Source organism: Phaseolus vulgaris, chromosome 3 (genome assembly GCF_000499845.2).
Source record: "Phaseolus vulgaris cultivar G19833 chromosome 3, P. vulgaris v2.0, whole genome shotgun sequence".
Taxonomy (NCBI): domain Eukaryota; kingdom Viridiplantae; phylum Streptophyta; class Magnoliopsida; order Fabales; family Fabaceae; genus Phaseolus; species Phaseolus vulgaris.
In genome coordinates, this window is record NC_023757.2 from 13,728,997 (window position 1) to 13,743,324 (window position 14,328).

The 14,328-nt window shown below is 33.4% G+C and overlaps 3 protein-coding genes across 5 annotated transcripts; 1 reads left to right on the forward strand and 2 right to left on the reverse strand.

Annotated features, from left to right (window-relative positions):
• Positions 1 to 1,755: 1,755 nt before the first annotated feature.
• LOC137806747 (uncharacterized) lies at positions 1,756 to 2,641 on the reverse strand. The gene has a single exon (XM_068607012.1). It carries the CDS (start codon positions 2,554 to 2,556, stop codon positions 1,927 to 1,929), a length of 630 nt encoding a protein of 209 aa, XP_068463113.1. The 5' UTR covers positions 2,557 to 2,641; the 3' UTR covers positions 1,756 to 1,926.
• A 5,436-nt stretch (positions 2,642 to 8,077) lies between these two features.
• LOC137806746 (probable carboxylesterase SOBER1-like) lies at positions 8,078 to 12,370 on the reverse strand. 3 transcript variants are annotated; one of them, XM_068607009.1, is made up of 6 exons: positions 12,011 to 12,370; positions 11,424 to 11,476; positions 10,785 to 10,908; positions 10,542 to 10,663; positions 8,416 to 8,523; positions 8,078 to 8,322 (listed from the first exon to the last, which is right to left on the reverse strand). In XM_068607009.1, exons 1-6 carry the CDS (start codon positions 12,327 to 12,329, stop codon positions 8,230 to 8,232), a joined length of 819 nt encoding a protein of 272 aa, XP_068463110.1. In that variant the 5' UTR covers positions 12,330 to 12,370; the 3' UTR covers positions 8,078 to 8,229. The 3 variants fall into 3 exon arrangements, with proteins under 3 accessions (XP_068463110.1, XP_068463112.1, XP_068463111.1); XM_068607011.1 differs by having other exon boundaries at positions 11,748 to 12,353; XM_068607010.1 differs by having other exon boundaries at positions 8,416 to 8,471; positions 12,011 to 12,339.
• A 256-nt stretch (positions 12,371 to 12,626) lies between these two features.
• On the forward strand, positions 12,627 to 13,890 carry LOC137839148 (uncharacterized). The gene is made up of 5 exons (XM_068648273.1): positions 12,627 to 12,672; positions 12,876 to 13,026; positions 13,230 to 13,462; positions 13,562 to 13,654; positions 13,772 to 13,890. The coding sequence occupies exons 1-5, from the start codon at positions 12,627 to 12,629 to the stop codon at positions 13,888 to 13,890; spliced, it is 642 nt and encodes a 213-aa protein (XP_068504374.1).
• The last annotated feature ends 438 nt before the right edge of the window (positions 13,891 to 14,328 follow it).

Genomic DNA, 14,328 nt, shown 5'->3' on the forward strand with positions numbered 1-14,328 from the left:
AAGTGATTATAATAGTTGATGTTAATAATATTTTTAGTTTGTGAAATAAGATGATAGTTAGACACTTAATTTATTTATATATATATGTGTAAGTTTATATTGTTTGTCACTTGTAAGAAAAAAATAATATCATATGGAAGAAAAAAAAATATTATAAGACGAGGATATTCACAAAGATGAGCTGAGAATTGAGAAAAAGAACATTTTGTAGTAGTTAATGTAAGTTGTTAGAAAATGTTAAATAAATCATTATTCAGAAAGTTCTTTATCGTTTTTGAAGACCCATTTGTATTTTTAACTTGCATTAACTATTTTTTATCAGAAGAGTTTCAATTTTTTTTTTTAATTTATAAATAACAATGTTTGCTCTATTACCGAGATTGAGAAACTCAAAACTCTGTTAACATTTCCTCTGCAGACAACTATTTAAATATAAGTATGAAGCCAGTAAACATGGATGAAGTGGTGGAATTGTTTAAATGATGATAATATTTTAAAATAAAAGTACTAAAAATGATTATTTAAGAAATAGTGATGGAGAGTTTGACGTTGGATTTGAGAGAGCAGAGTGAATAGATGGCTCTTGGAGATAAACGAAGAATAGAATTGGAGAGAGATAAAGAGAACAGCTTTTTGTTCCTCTCTTGTTTGCTTTAATCGAAGCCCTTTGCTTTCGCCGACCTCGTTTTTCGTCACACCTAACCCCCCCTTCTTCCCTATTCATTAACCCTAAATTAACACCATAATTATTACTCTTAAATTAATATTTTTTGTTTTGTTTTTTACCTTAAAATATATTTTCCGATGCTGCCCCTACTACTACCATATAATAACAATATTCAATTAATTACTACTACTCTTAATCATGATTCACCAATTACATTCAAATATTAATATCACATAAATCACTCTGCTAAAGGGCTCCACCTCATTATCAGTGAGTTTTACAAACAACAATAAATAAATACTTGATAGAAGAAAAAATAGTAAAAATAATTAAAAAAAATACCACACTAGTACCTTATTACATATTCCTCCTTTGTCCCATCTTCTCAACCAAACACCCACCAAACAGGTGTCAGAAAATTACCATAAATAACAGCCAAAATCTATGCCCCTCTATTTCATTTTATATATAATTTATGAGTTTTCTTTAACCTCTTCCAAAACTCGCACAAGGTAAATCATTTTATTAGCCTCATTTGCAAATGGCAATAATCCTATATGCATGTAATATTTCTAATATAAACTTTTACTTATGTCCCTATCTCAATGTTCTATAACTTCCATTCACAATATATTCGTCGGAGGAAAAATGGCAATAATCATTTTCGTGAGAAATTAACTATATGTAATTATGCCCTCCATTTGAAATCCAGAAGAAAAGACATTAATAGAGGCTTAAATTTCCCAGACATCTTGAGTTATGTTTCTTCATGGCAGTCAAAATAAAAATCAAGAGCTATGCAAACCTACAAAACAAAACCTCCTTTGAAAAAATGAAATGGAGTCATTCCATCCAGAGTAGAAAAGTTTTGGAATCTGTCATAGGTAAATGCTGCAAATCCATTAGGTAACTTTCTCTTCAGAGAAATAGTTGCCTCAATACTAATAAAAAGGACAGTGTGTCCTACATTTTCATGCTCCAGCTCAATTAGGAAACATTCAGGCTTTAACTAAGTTAACCTTGTGATTAAAACAAAGAAAAAGGTTCATTAATTAGTGCCTGTGATTTCATTGAAACAACAACAAAACTAGAGGAAAAGCAGAAAAAGAGAGCGCCATTTCTTTTTATACATTGAAGAGAAGTGATTAATGTACAAAATGAAAATAAAAAGTTTAGAAATAAATAATAAAAAAAAGGAAGAAACAAAAGAGAGAAAGAAAGGGTAAAGATTAAACCCACCTTTTCTCTTGAAAATTCATTCAGGGACCCCAAGCACCCCAAATCCTTTCTCCAATGAAACTCACAAACCTTCTCACGGACCCTTTCTCCTCATCGTCACCCCCATCACCGCCTTCACCAACTTCAGCCTCGCCGCCGTCACTACTGCTCCCCTCAGGGAGTGCTTCGGGCGGCGAAGAGTGAAACTCGGAGCGAGTCAACTCCGGAGGCTTCGTTTTGGAGCCCCTCTTGTTTCTCTTATCCTTTCGGGAGAGTTTCGCGGTGTAGGTTAGAGAGTCTTCGAAGGCGTCGATGATTTCGTGGATGAGCTGGTGGTTGGGAGAGGAGTTCCAGCGCACCCAGTAGCTCATGTAGCAGCGGAAGCAGGAGCAGTTGAAGAGGGGAGGGTGATCGCCGTCGACGACCACCTTAGGGTTCCGTCGTTGGTGGTTGTTGTTCTTAGAGAAGTTGCTGTTGTTGTGGTTGTTGTTGTTGGAGGAGGAGGAGCATGAGAGGAGGTAGGCGAGGACTTCTCGATCCTCCGGGGAGAGGGAGAGAGTGAGGGTGAGGATGGCGGCGGGGAGGAAGGAGAGGTGGTCGGAGATAGTTGGCGGCGGCGGAGAGGAAGAGGGGGAGGGGTGGACGGTTCCTTTACGGTAGAGCTTCTTCATCGTTTGAGAAAGAGAGAGAAAGAAGAGAACAAAAGTTTGAGGTTTGAAGGGTTGATGAGCTTTTATTATTATTCTGATTCTCTTCTATTAACTATTAACTATTAAGAGAGAGAATGTGAATATGAAAAGGAAAACAGGAATGGGATCAGGTGCGTCGCGGGTTTTGGTGCGACCAAGCCGTATAGAATTGGACGCTTGTGATTTGTGCAGTGTTGGTTTGGGTCCCACGCCTCTGATTTGTCCCTGTCCATGTTCGACATTTGTGGGACTTAATTACTCTGTTTCTCTCTTTCTCCGAGTTGGTATGCTCTGCAACTACCCCAAGTCACATACTTTCATTAGGGTTTTTCGCCTCTTTTATTCAAAACACTGTTTCTGTAATAACACTCCAATAACCAGATTTTGTTCCAAGTAATTTACTATAATCACTTATAGTTTTTAGTCCAATAGTAATAATTGATAAGAAAATCAAAACACTGAATTTGATTCTCTGCCTGCAGGAGGACAACCACTGAAGAAGGATTGATGGAGTTAATGTCTACCAAACATTCTGATATGCAAAATTTAAACCCAAACACTGTTTAAAACATTTGCCTGCATTTTAACAACTCAACAATACTTTGCTTCAAATAATTCAAAACACAAAACCAAATAAATCTTTTATTTTAACATACACTATAATTCTTTTAAAAAACTATGCTATATAATTTCTAAAATTTAGACAGTATCTAATTCTTGATTCTGTCTTGAAAGTAGGAACACGTTAGAATCCCACAATAAAATTTTCCAGAAGATAATATTGTAGATGTACTATAAAAACTATAATTAGACTTGAATAATATTTTATATATACTTGAATCTTTTAATAAAAAAATTATTTATATGTATCTTAAAAAATAAAAATTCATGGGACCAAGACTCCTAGGAACTCAAATATTTGTCTGTATGCTAATCCAATATGATATTTTTTTATTTAAATAAAAATATAAAAGAAGAATATTCTAAAGCAGCGGATGGTACAAATTGAAATTTAAAAGTACAGTGAAGATAAATTTTCCATCCATTTTATATTACGACTAGCATAAATGAAAATATTAATCAATTTTAAATTAAAATTATAGTAATTGATTAAGTTACAAAGAATTACATTTTAATTTATTTAAAAACAAATGGTATCTTACCTAATTACCACCATTTCGAATTTTCATTATCGATTCAAATTACAGAAATATCATTTAAAATAAATTCATTAAAATCCTTCCTCCGAAATTTCATTGATTGTTACCAACAAAATACTATCAAAATTTATTGTTGAATTTGAGTTTTCTACATCCACGCGCAAACTTTTCCGTAGAAAAGTTAAATTTTCAAAATAAAGAACGAGGAAAAATATTAATAAACAGTCCGAATTCAGTAATTAAAATAAAAATTACTAGTATAACTTATTTCTTACCATTATTTTTATTACACAAGAAGTCTTCATAACATTTTCGAACCAAACTCATTAAATTGAAGTGCATAACAACTTTAGACTAGTAAAATCGTATTTATTGAAGACAACTTACCTATTTCTATAAAAAGAAAATCAAATCTACTAATTCTCATAAAATTTTCCGTCATTTAGTAAAATTTCCTATAAAGGAAACTGTACTTTTTTTAACATTTTTTTTATTATTATCGTATTCACACACAATGAACGGCTAGTTTTTATCAAAAAATAATAATTGACCGGTTATAATAAGGTTTATTTTTATAATCAAGTTATTTGTATTCACGATATAAATTTGATGCTTTATTTAAAAGATTTGAGTTTATTTTTATTAAAATTGAGGTGAGTTTCTATTCAAAAAGAATATTTGAAAAATAAAAGTTTATTTTTATTGATAAAATAAAAAAGAGAAATAGACTAAATTGATTTTGTTTGAATTGCCATTATTTTTTCTTCTATCTGAGAGTCCAAAGAATACGTAGATTTGACTAAAAATTCAAATAAACCTTTGGAATGCGCAGTGAGACGGATTCGTTGACCAGTTGGTGACTGTGCATTACCGTGTTTGTTTTAACAAAATCTTCACACCTTAATCATTTGGTATGTTCTTTCCAATTTCGAAAACAAATAATATATATTAATCTCAAATATAATCAATTTTAATTAATGTTGTTTATGTAAACACATTATTTTTAAAATACATATATTATTTAACTGGGCTTTTTTTTTCCTTTTTATTGTTCTAGATCAAATTTTAACGGCGAGTAATGTAAAAGACTTTTAAAAGAAATAATTATTAATTACTTTTTTAGTGTAAATTCGTTTTTTTACTTCAAAATCGGAAGACATGCAACAATATATATATATATATATATATATATATATATATATAATTATCTGTATCTATTTCTTTTCATTCAGAATCCTATAAAAAAATCTTAATTGATTATGTTATGATTTACTAGTTTATTTTTATCAAAACTCAACTCTCGTTAGTTATGGATTGCTACGTTTAAATTCCAAAAAGTGTGAAGATAAAGGTATATTAATAAACCCGTATACATAATTGGAATATATTTTAAAAATTGATTGTTTTAATAAATATTTTTTAATTACTTTTTTTTTCAGGTGAATTTTATATACTGTTTTATCACAATAAAAGTTTATATAAAATTTAAGTTGATAATGTATTGGAAATTCCGTATAAATAGTGGCAATATTTTTAATTCTCTAGTATTTGTAAGCAAAAGCTATTTGTGTCAGTTTTTTTAATGTGTTAAATTTAGTAAATATTTTCATATAAATTGAGAGTAAGTATATTGTTATTTTCTATCGTATATATTGTTTTAAAGGAATAAATACAAATTTTATTGCATGAATTTTTGTTATTTATCTGAATCTCTCAATATTTTTTTAAATTTTCATCTCTAGGATATAGTATTTGACAATCTGGCATGTCTATTTGTACTTTTTTTATATTTAACTTTGCACTTTTATTCTTATATCTTTTTCTTTGAATAAAAGTAAGTGCCTAGTTACAATCTGTTGTATTCTTTACCATTTTCACTTATTCAAAATTAAAAAATATTTTTTAAATCTACTTATTCTTTAGGAAATATACTACAAGAAGTTAAAATTTAGAAATTATTTTTTAAAATCACATCCTACCTTGTAGTAGTTGTGTTATCCAAATAGATTTCAAGTCATAGTAACTTCATTTTGCTTTGAAAGTCTTTGAGATCTTTCTTTTTACTTATATTTGAACTCAATATTGATTACTTAGTTAAGAAAAATAAATTTCTCAATTAGTTTAGTTCTTCAGTGATTTTTTGTATTGTATTTGGTTATCTTGTTTTAGGATTCAAGAATCTGGTTATTTCTCCCACCCTCCTCAGTTTTTCTTGGATTGCAAAACACTTTCAAATAAGGAAATTGAAGTATTATTTATAGATTTATGCTTAAGAGTTGGATAAAATATGAAATTGGAATGAGTAGGTTTATGTGGATGAGAATTTAGAATTTGGTGATAAATTTTGTGTAGGATATTGAGTATTAGACAGACATTTCTATTTTGATCGAGAAAACTAATTCATTAATTTGAATGTTATTGTAAAATTTAATTAAAATAGTTTAAATATGAAATTTGTGTAATTGATAGTATTTTGGAACACTGAAAAGTTATGAGCATTGTGAATTATGGTCCAAAAGAGTTCCGGAGAGAGTAGAGTGATGACTGAAGTGGAAGTTTTAGAATAAAAAAAGTGGGCAGGGTTGTAAACATGGTTGATTACCATATGTCCACCACAACATGCCCTTTTAGCTAGAATCAAAGCATTAAGAAATAATGATAAAATTTTATGATCTTTATGAAAAAGAAAAGATGGATGGAGTTTTATGAAATGTATGTGGAAGGTACATGAAATGAAAAGGCATTGGATGCTGGGAACATTATTGCCATAAGATGCAGTTCTGATGTTAAAAATTAGGGTGCTTCATATGTGTCAGGTGCTTCATCTGTCTTCATTATCATTTATTCCAGAGTGAGCCCCCCTGCCCATTCCCGTCTCTTCCCTACCTACACTCTTAAAACCATATAAATTGGCGTTACATAGTTTGGATGATAACTAAACCCCACTCACTAGGGACCAACACTCACGAGTTCATGGCCACAAGCCACAACATCAAAATTATGTTCTACCAACGGTTCATAGTACTACTATATCGTAAAAGGCGACACTTGGACTTTGGATAATCCTCCCAAGGATTTTCTAAATAACAGTGTGCTCAAGAGGGATATGTAAGTCAAGCTAGTTTGGTCTAACCAATGATAATACAGTAGTAATTGGCATGTGAATTGGTCCCCCCAGAGAGAAGAGGCAGAAAATATGGTGCACAAAGAGAGTTACAAAGTTGCTACTCAAGGAAAAAATCATTTGGCCACCGGATGGATGGATGAAGTGAGAGAAGAGAACACTGCTTTTTGTAGGTGGGGTGTGGTTCTTCACAAAGCCCAAGAAAATAGGAATCAGGGAACCGCATCACTCATATTTTGACTATTTCTACCACTCCTACTTAGTACATGCTTTCGCATTTTTCTGGTGAATTTTAGTCAGTTATTCACCGCCACACCCGTCTCATTTCACAAAAGTTCCCAATTCCAAAATTTACGCTCAATTTCAACTCACGGATAATCTGTCCCCAATCATCACTCATTACCATGATCATTATTGCCCATGTTTTCATAAACAATAATTATGTAAAAAACAAAGATCTCTATTTTAAAGTAAATTGATTCAAATGCTAAAGAGAAATAAAAGTGAGAAGATAATTAAGGCCAACAGTATATCCCACCAATGAAAATATGATAACAGTACATTTGGATAAGCGTTTCCAAAATTAACCAGTTGAAAATTGATTTTAAAATAATTTATTTTTCAAAAATAAATTAGTAATAAATTCGATATAAAATTCTTCATTTAACGTAAGAGCTATTTAAAATCATTTTATTCCAAAATAGTTTTAAACCAATTTCTTACTGTATGACCAAACAAATTAGTATTTATCTTAAATTACATCAATTGATATTTCAACGTCATCTTAAACGATCTAATTATGAATCTAATTAACACTAAAAACTGATTTGAAAATCACTTGATAAGAAAGAAATAACATTTAAGATATGAAAGCTTTAACTAGCTATTAGCTAGCATTTTTAAAACACATCCAAAAGGTAAGATATCACATTCAAAATATAAAACTAAAACATGCTACAAGAGCATGTTTGAATGTTCCATTTGGTTTGGTATGTGGGGCTTGCACAATTAAGATGAATTATACAAACTGCTGATTAGCATCTCCAAATTCCGTTTGGTCGTAGATTTGTGTGCTTTATCTAAGTTGGAAACACAACCAAACACATCAATAGGGCGTGTTAACGCAAACAGCTACCAGGACAGACGCATGAGGATGAAAGCGCTATGTGTTGCAGCTTCTGCGTCAATTGACGAGTTTACGCAAAAAAAGAATTAAGAGTAGTGCATGAAACGTGCTACAAAACATACATTAAGAAAATTTAAATCCTTGCAAACATTACCATGAATAAAACGAGAATAAATAAACTGATCAGGGTATCTACACAAGTACAAGCATGTACTTAGATTATATATTATTCCAGGCTGAAATAACTATTGTGAAGAACTCTGTAGGCGTGCCTTGATCCATGACTCGAGATACCGCAGCTCCTCATTGTTTATGGAGTGGGCAAGACCAGGATAAGCCTGCCGAGTGCCAATACAAACGTCAATGTGGATGATGGACAGAAGGCCGATTTATTGGATAAATAACTGAATTGTTGAAAACATAGAATTTACCTTAAACTCACAACCAACACCATTTTTTTCAAGGAAGGGGGGACCTGCATGTCCAGCTTCAAACAATACCGTTCTATCAACCATTCCATGGCACCACAGTATGGGTGTCTGTAGATATTTACATATAATAGGTAAAAAAGCATAAAACAAATGACAACTGCATTCCGCAAATTCAGTTGAGTGAAGTATAATTGGAGGACGTTAAAAACCCCATCCACTGATGCTAAGTTATTCTGGCATCATGCTCAGGGTACACATATAAGTGGTTCTAAATTCTAACGACGTAATCATTTAAGACTGTGAAGTGTCATTATTCCAACTTCCAAGGAAAATTGAATATCAGCAACATCATGCCCCGATGAGAAAAACCAACACAGTTGGCTTGGGCACCCATGCTTGTGAAATGGAACTTTGGCTTTAGGGAGTTGGACTTGATCTAATGAGTAGGGGAATTAATTCATGAATAAAACTCCGTTACACAACAGATTTTGATAGAAAAAACAGAGTAGAGTATAAAGGAAGATAGGATCCTTGTTGCTAGAAATTGAGCTAGGGAGGCCATGTAATTTGAAGATATTGTCCAAAAAACAATTGAGCAACATACAATGCAGTATAAGGATGTGACATGACAAGTAAGCATACTTATTTAGTCTATCCACCACTACAAAAATCACTTGTTTGCCATGTTAAGGTGGAAACCTTAAATGAAATCCATGCTAATATCATCTAGACATGAGAACCAGCCAAAACAGGTTTGCACTTCTGACAAATATCACAATTTTTGGCATACTGTTGCTGGATATCCTTAAGAGTCTCTCTCCAGAAAAAACAGAGATTTCACTCTGGCAGTTGTGACATCTTGATCAGAATGTCCCCCTGTAGATGAGTCATGTAGCCCTTTCAATATTATAAGTTTGGGATCAGAATTGGCACCAATAGATAATTTGCCTTTGCATCTAAGTTCTCCTCTATGCCAAGAGTATTTTGGATGCTTGTTAGGGTCCTACATAAGCTCCTGAATAAGTAATTGAATACTATCATCCGCAGACCAACTATGTTAGGTTTGCTCCAATAGCAATCTGAGCATTATTAGGCATCATTGGTAAGCTCCCCACTTTTGAACAACATATACTATGGCTAGAAACTCCCTCTCATATTTAGACATAGCTTAGTGCTTAGAACTCAAAGATTTCCTAATGCTAATGTAAGCAATAGGGTGCTTATCTTGAATTAAATCTGCACTAAATCCTGAACCTGATGCATCCCACACTGACAATTTTAGAAAAAATGGGGAGAGCAGATACTGTGTAAATACGAGCATTTTTCAATCCTTGGAATGCACTATTTGAAGATGTTGATAACATATATGTCAACGGTTTTGCAAATTTACTAAAGTCCTTGACAAACCGCCGGTAATAGTCAACCAAACCCAAAAACCTATGAAGTGGATTTTAGGCCAATCTGCCACTGCCTGAATTTATTCATGAATAGGGGGAGTTGGACTTTGGATTTAGGGAGTTGGACTCCGAAAATCCCTTAATCTAATGAGTAGGGAAATTGATTCATGAATAAAACCTGATACACAGCAGATTTTGATCAGAAAACAGCAAGAGTAGAGAGTAGATTTGTTTTGAATATTTTGCGTTTCTTTTTCTCAGCCCCAAAGCAGAAAGTAGCTACAGTGCTCTGGCGTGAAAAGTTGCAACAAACTTTTCCCACCAGCTTAATGCCACATCAGCTAATTCCTAATATGAAAAATAACAGATAGAAAGTAGCTTGAGTTTTATAACGTGAATTTAAGTAATGCAACTTTACTGCTTGATCTGAATGTGGTCTTCTATGTTGATGGGTGTACTTTTGTTTGGATAAACATCAAATATCTTGTTTCAAAATCCAAACAAAGATAAAGGAAAACTCAATATTTCCACGTAAACCTACGATCAAGAGAGCGTTGGTACTGAACCAAATTGGTTGTGACAACCCTTTTATTTTCCCATCCGAAATGATAATAATTTCTCAAAGAAAATGAACAGAAAATAGCCAAGCTTGACAAGAAAAGAAACGGAAGAGAGAAAATATTAAGGTGGGCACATAATACTACTACCACCACTACTAAGGATTAGTACCTGCTTTGCCTCGGGCGTAATTTGTTCTCCTATAGAAGAATTGAATGGAATCCAACCACTAAAGATTGCCCCTCCACCTAAAGTTTTAGGGTACAGTAGAACACTAGCCAAGGTTAAGGCACCTGAAAAACAATATCACCATAAGCAAACAGTCTATATACACAAGCATGGCACACTCTTCACAAGCAAACACATACACTGATCACTGACACACTCAAATAGACACCGGAATAAATGAGAGACCTCCTTGACTGAATCCACAGATAAATACATTGTTGGGGTTTACACCAGCAGCTATTTCCCTGTCTATAGTAGCATGCACATTTTGAACAGCTTTAAGTAAACTACTCTCGTCATTTGGAGATTCCTGACAACAAGCAGAACATTTTTCAGCAAAAATTTATTAGATCCGCAACATCATCCTGAACGGGAATGTTTTTTTTAGCAGCAAGAGTGACTTCTTCCCAACTCAAGTTGCTCAGCCAGAGCACTAACTTTTTTAGGAATCAAAGCAGTTGAGCTAAAAATGAAAAAAGTAAAAGAGACACCCTTTAAGCTTGGTAAACAGTTGGCACTGCCATGATGCTTTCAACATAGTAGTGCTCACCGTCTCAAATTTTCTAAATGAAAAAGAAATATATACACTCCAAATGTAATATTTGTACTCCGAATTACATTCTGACAGCACCTCGCAACACAGAAAATGAGAAAAAAGGAGACATAGAATCTCCTAGCCTTCTAAAAAAGCGGAAAAGCTATAGTTTGTTATACCATTCATTATTTTCACTTCAAGATTGTTGATACGAGATACAGACTTAATACTTGAAAAAGAGAGTGGTTATACAAGAAATAATCCAAGAGAGAAAAGACAGCTAAACTTACAGCTGTGACTGGAATCTCGAGAATGTCAAACCACGAAGGCATTACAGAACCATCTACAAAAAGAGCAAATAAGAATAACATATTAATTATGTTTGGAAGTGGGAAAGCACACGGCATTTTCATTGCATTGTGCCTAAAGAACAGAGGATTTTAAGCCTGTCACAACGTCAACAAATGCCATATAAGAAGATGCTAATATGCTGTATAAACTTTGATTGCATATACAACAAAGGTACCAGACGGATAATGCGTACACCTATACGAACAACATTAACGAATGAGCATTGCATAACTAAGAAATTCTAAATTCGTAATTAACTATACCTAATAATTTCCTTGAACTCACGTAAGCAAGATCTCCTAAAAACTTAAATTAATATCATAGGGATTGGCCTGTGACTGTGAGGAAAGAGCAACATTCGTAACACGATAGTATCCAATTAAGTGAATATTTGGTAGTTGATTGAGATTTGACTGGTAATGAGATGGTTAAAATTGGTAGGGAACAAGAAAATAATTTCCATGGAGAGAAGAGAAGAACACAACATCGACGATCTGTTGAATAGGGTAGAGAAGAGAAGACATACAGTTGCAAGTGACGGGGGCGGAAGGGGCAGAAGGGAAGGACCATTTGGTGTCTCTAAATTCGGGAGAAGTGAAGAGGGTTTTGATGGGTTCGTTGGCTGGGCCAGAGTCACCCAGACCGTGAAGCCACAGAACAAAGCTTCGCGCCCTCGACATGGAGGAGGAAGAGGAATCTGGCTGTAGTGGTTGCGGAGAAGAGGGGTTTGTGGTGTTTTGGGAGAAGAAGAGTAGAAACAGAATGGTGGTGCTTAATAATGTAATTGTTAAGATCACACTGCCATTTATCACCTTCATCTCTCTCAGCTCATCCATGCCTTTCATTTCATTACATGTTTATTATAATATGCTACTTTAATTTAGTTATTTACAAGCATTTTAGTACTTCAACTTAAGAGAGGTATCGTTGTAAGTAATTTGTTTTAGGGTTTAGGTTCAATACAACTTCTTGTCAATGTATAATCTTTCTTTTTGTTTTAAGGTATGTATAATTACTTTACTAATATTTTATATTTAAGGTCTATATTTAATTTATATCATAGTTTTCAAAAACAAAATTAATTTGTTCTCTTTGTTTTTTTAAAAGTATTTAAATTGGTACATTCGGTTAACTCTCCAACGATGTTAAGTGCGGCTTATATGGCAGAGATAATTGTTGGTGTGGACGGTAAATTAAGAGATAAATGAGATTGGATGTTTAATTGATTGTTTTTTTTATATGTTGTATGTTTTGTATTTGATTACTTTAATGAGACATTTACACAGTAGTTTATGATGTAGGATCCCACCATATGCAAAAAAAATTTGTGTGTGGTCCAACATTTGTTTTCTAACATTATTAAATGAATGATTGATTTGTAATTTGTTTAGTATATGCGGCCATTGGTATACTTTACAAGGGTACCTACCTTTATAAATTTCATATTGTGTCTGAAGGTGTTTTTGACCTTGTGGTCCACCATAGTGGGAGATTTTCTAATGGTGACAGAGTGAGATATGTTGGTGGTTATACATCAACATGGTCATGTGACTTTGATAGATGAAGTTACTTTGAAATAGTTGGCATTGTAAAGAATATTGGCTTTTTAACAATACAAGAGATATGGTATTCACGTGGAGATTGTGAAGTGTTGGAAAATAGATTACAACTTTTGGTTGATGATGGTGGTGCAATAAATATGTTGAAAGTTGCAAATACATATTTTGAAGTTCACTTATTTTTAGTGCACGTTGTGTATCAAAGGCAAAAGTTATGTTCCTTTTAGGTGATGAGGTTGAATGTCAGGTTGAGGGTGAGGATGATGTTGGTGATGTTAATGGTATGGAACCTGATGGTGATGTTGATGTTGGTAAGGAGAAAGATGTTGGTGATGCTAATGTTGGTATGGAAGGTGATGTTGAGGATGATGGTGGTGAGGATATTGGTGAGCATGATGGTGTGGAACCTAGTGTTGAGGGTATTGGGGATGTTGTTGCTAAGGAGTAGGAATGTGATGATGATGGTGGGCATGTGTAAGGAGATTCTTCTTGGTTAAGGGAAGTTGAATTTATTGAAGGTGAAATTGAAGTTCAGAGTGAGGCTAATAATACTAGAGATAAAAGTGAGGGTGAGACATTTGTTGAGGTTGAAGAGTTTAGGGCTACTGAGAGTAGGTAGAGGTGCAAAAGTAAAAGGCAAGCAAGTAATCCTATAGAAGGTTATGAACCAAATTTTACAGATGATTTGCAGAATTAGGATGTTGATGATGATGAAAGTGAAGGTACAGGTGTGCATGGTAGAGGGTTGTCAGATATAGAGTGGGAATCAGAAGAGTTAGACAACATGGATGAAGTTGAAGATGATGATAAGGATATCAATATTGATGATGAGCTCAACAGACAATGACTATGGCATTGAAGAATGTCCATAGTTCATACCAGGAGTAGTACAAACGAATTTATGACCATGCACATGAGTCGTTGCGCTCAAATCCGGGTTCCACAATCAAAGTAAAAGTTGAAGACATTAATGGGATCAAAGTGTTTAACAAATTTTATGTTTGCTTAAAGGCCTGCAAGGATAACTTTATATCTTGTAGGCCTGCTTTGGATGGGTGCTTCTTGAAAGGGTTTTATGGTGGTAAACTGTTGACAGTAGTTGGGAGGGACCCAAATGATCAGATGCTACCACTAGCATATGTTGTGGTTCACGTTGAATGCAAGGATTCTTGGAGCTGGTTTTTGCAACTTTTAATTAAAGATATTGGGGGTATAAAAGTATGTGCAACCATCACTTTCATGTCTAACCAACAAAAGATATATTCCTTGTTGTCCATTGTTGATT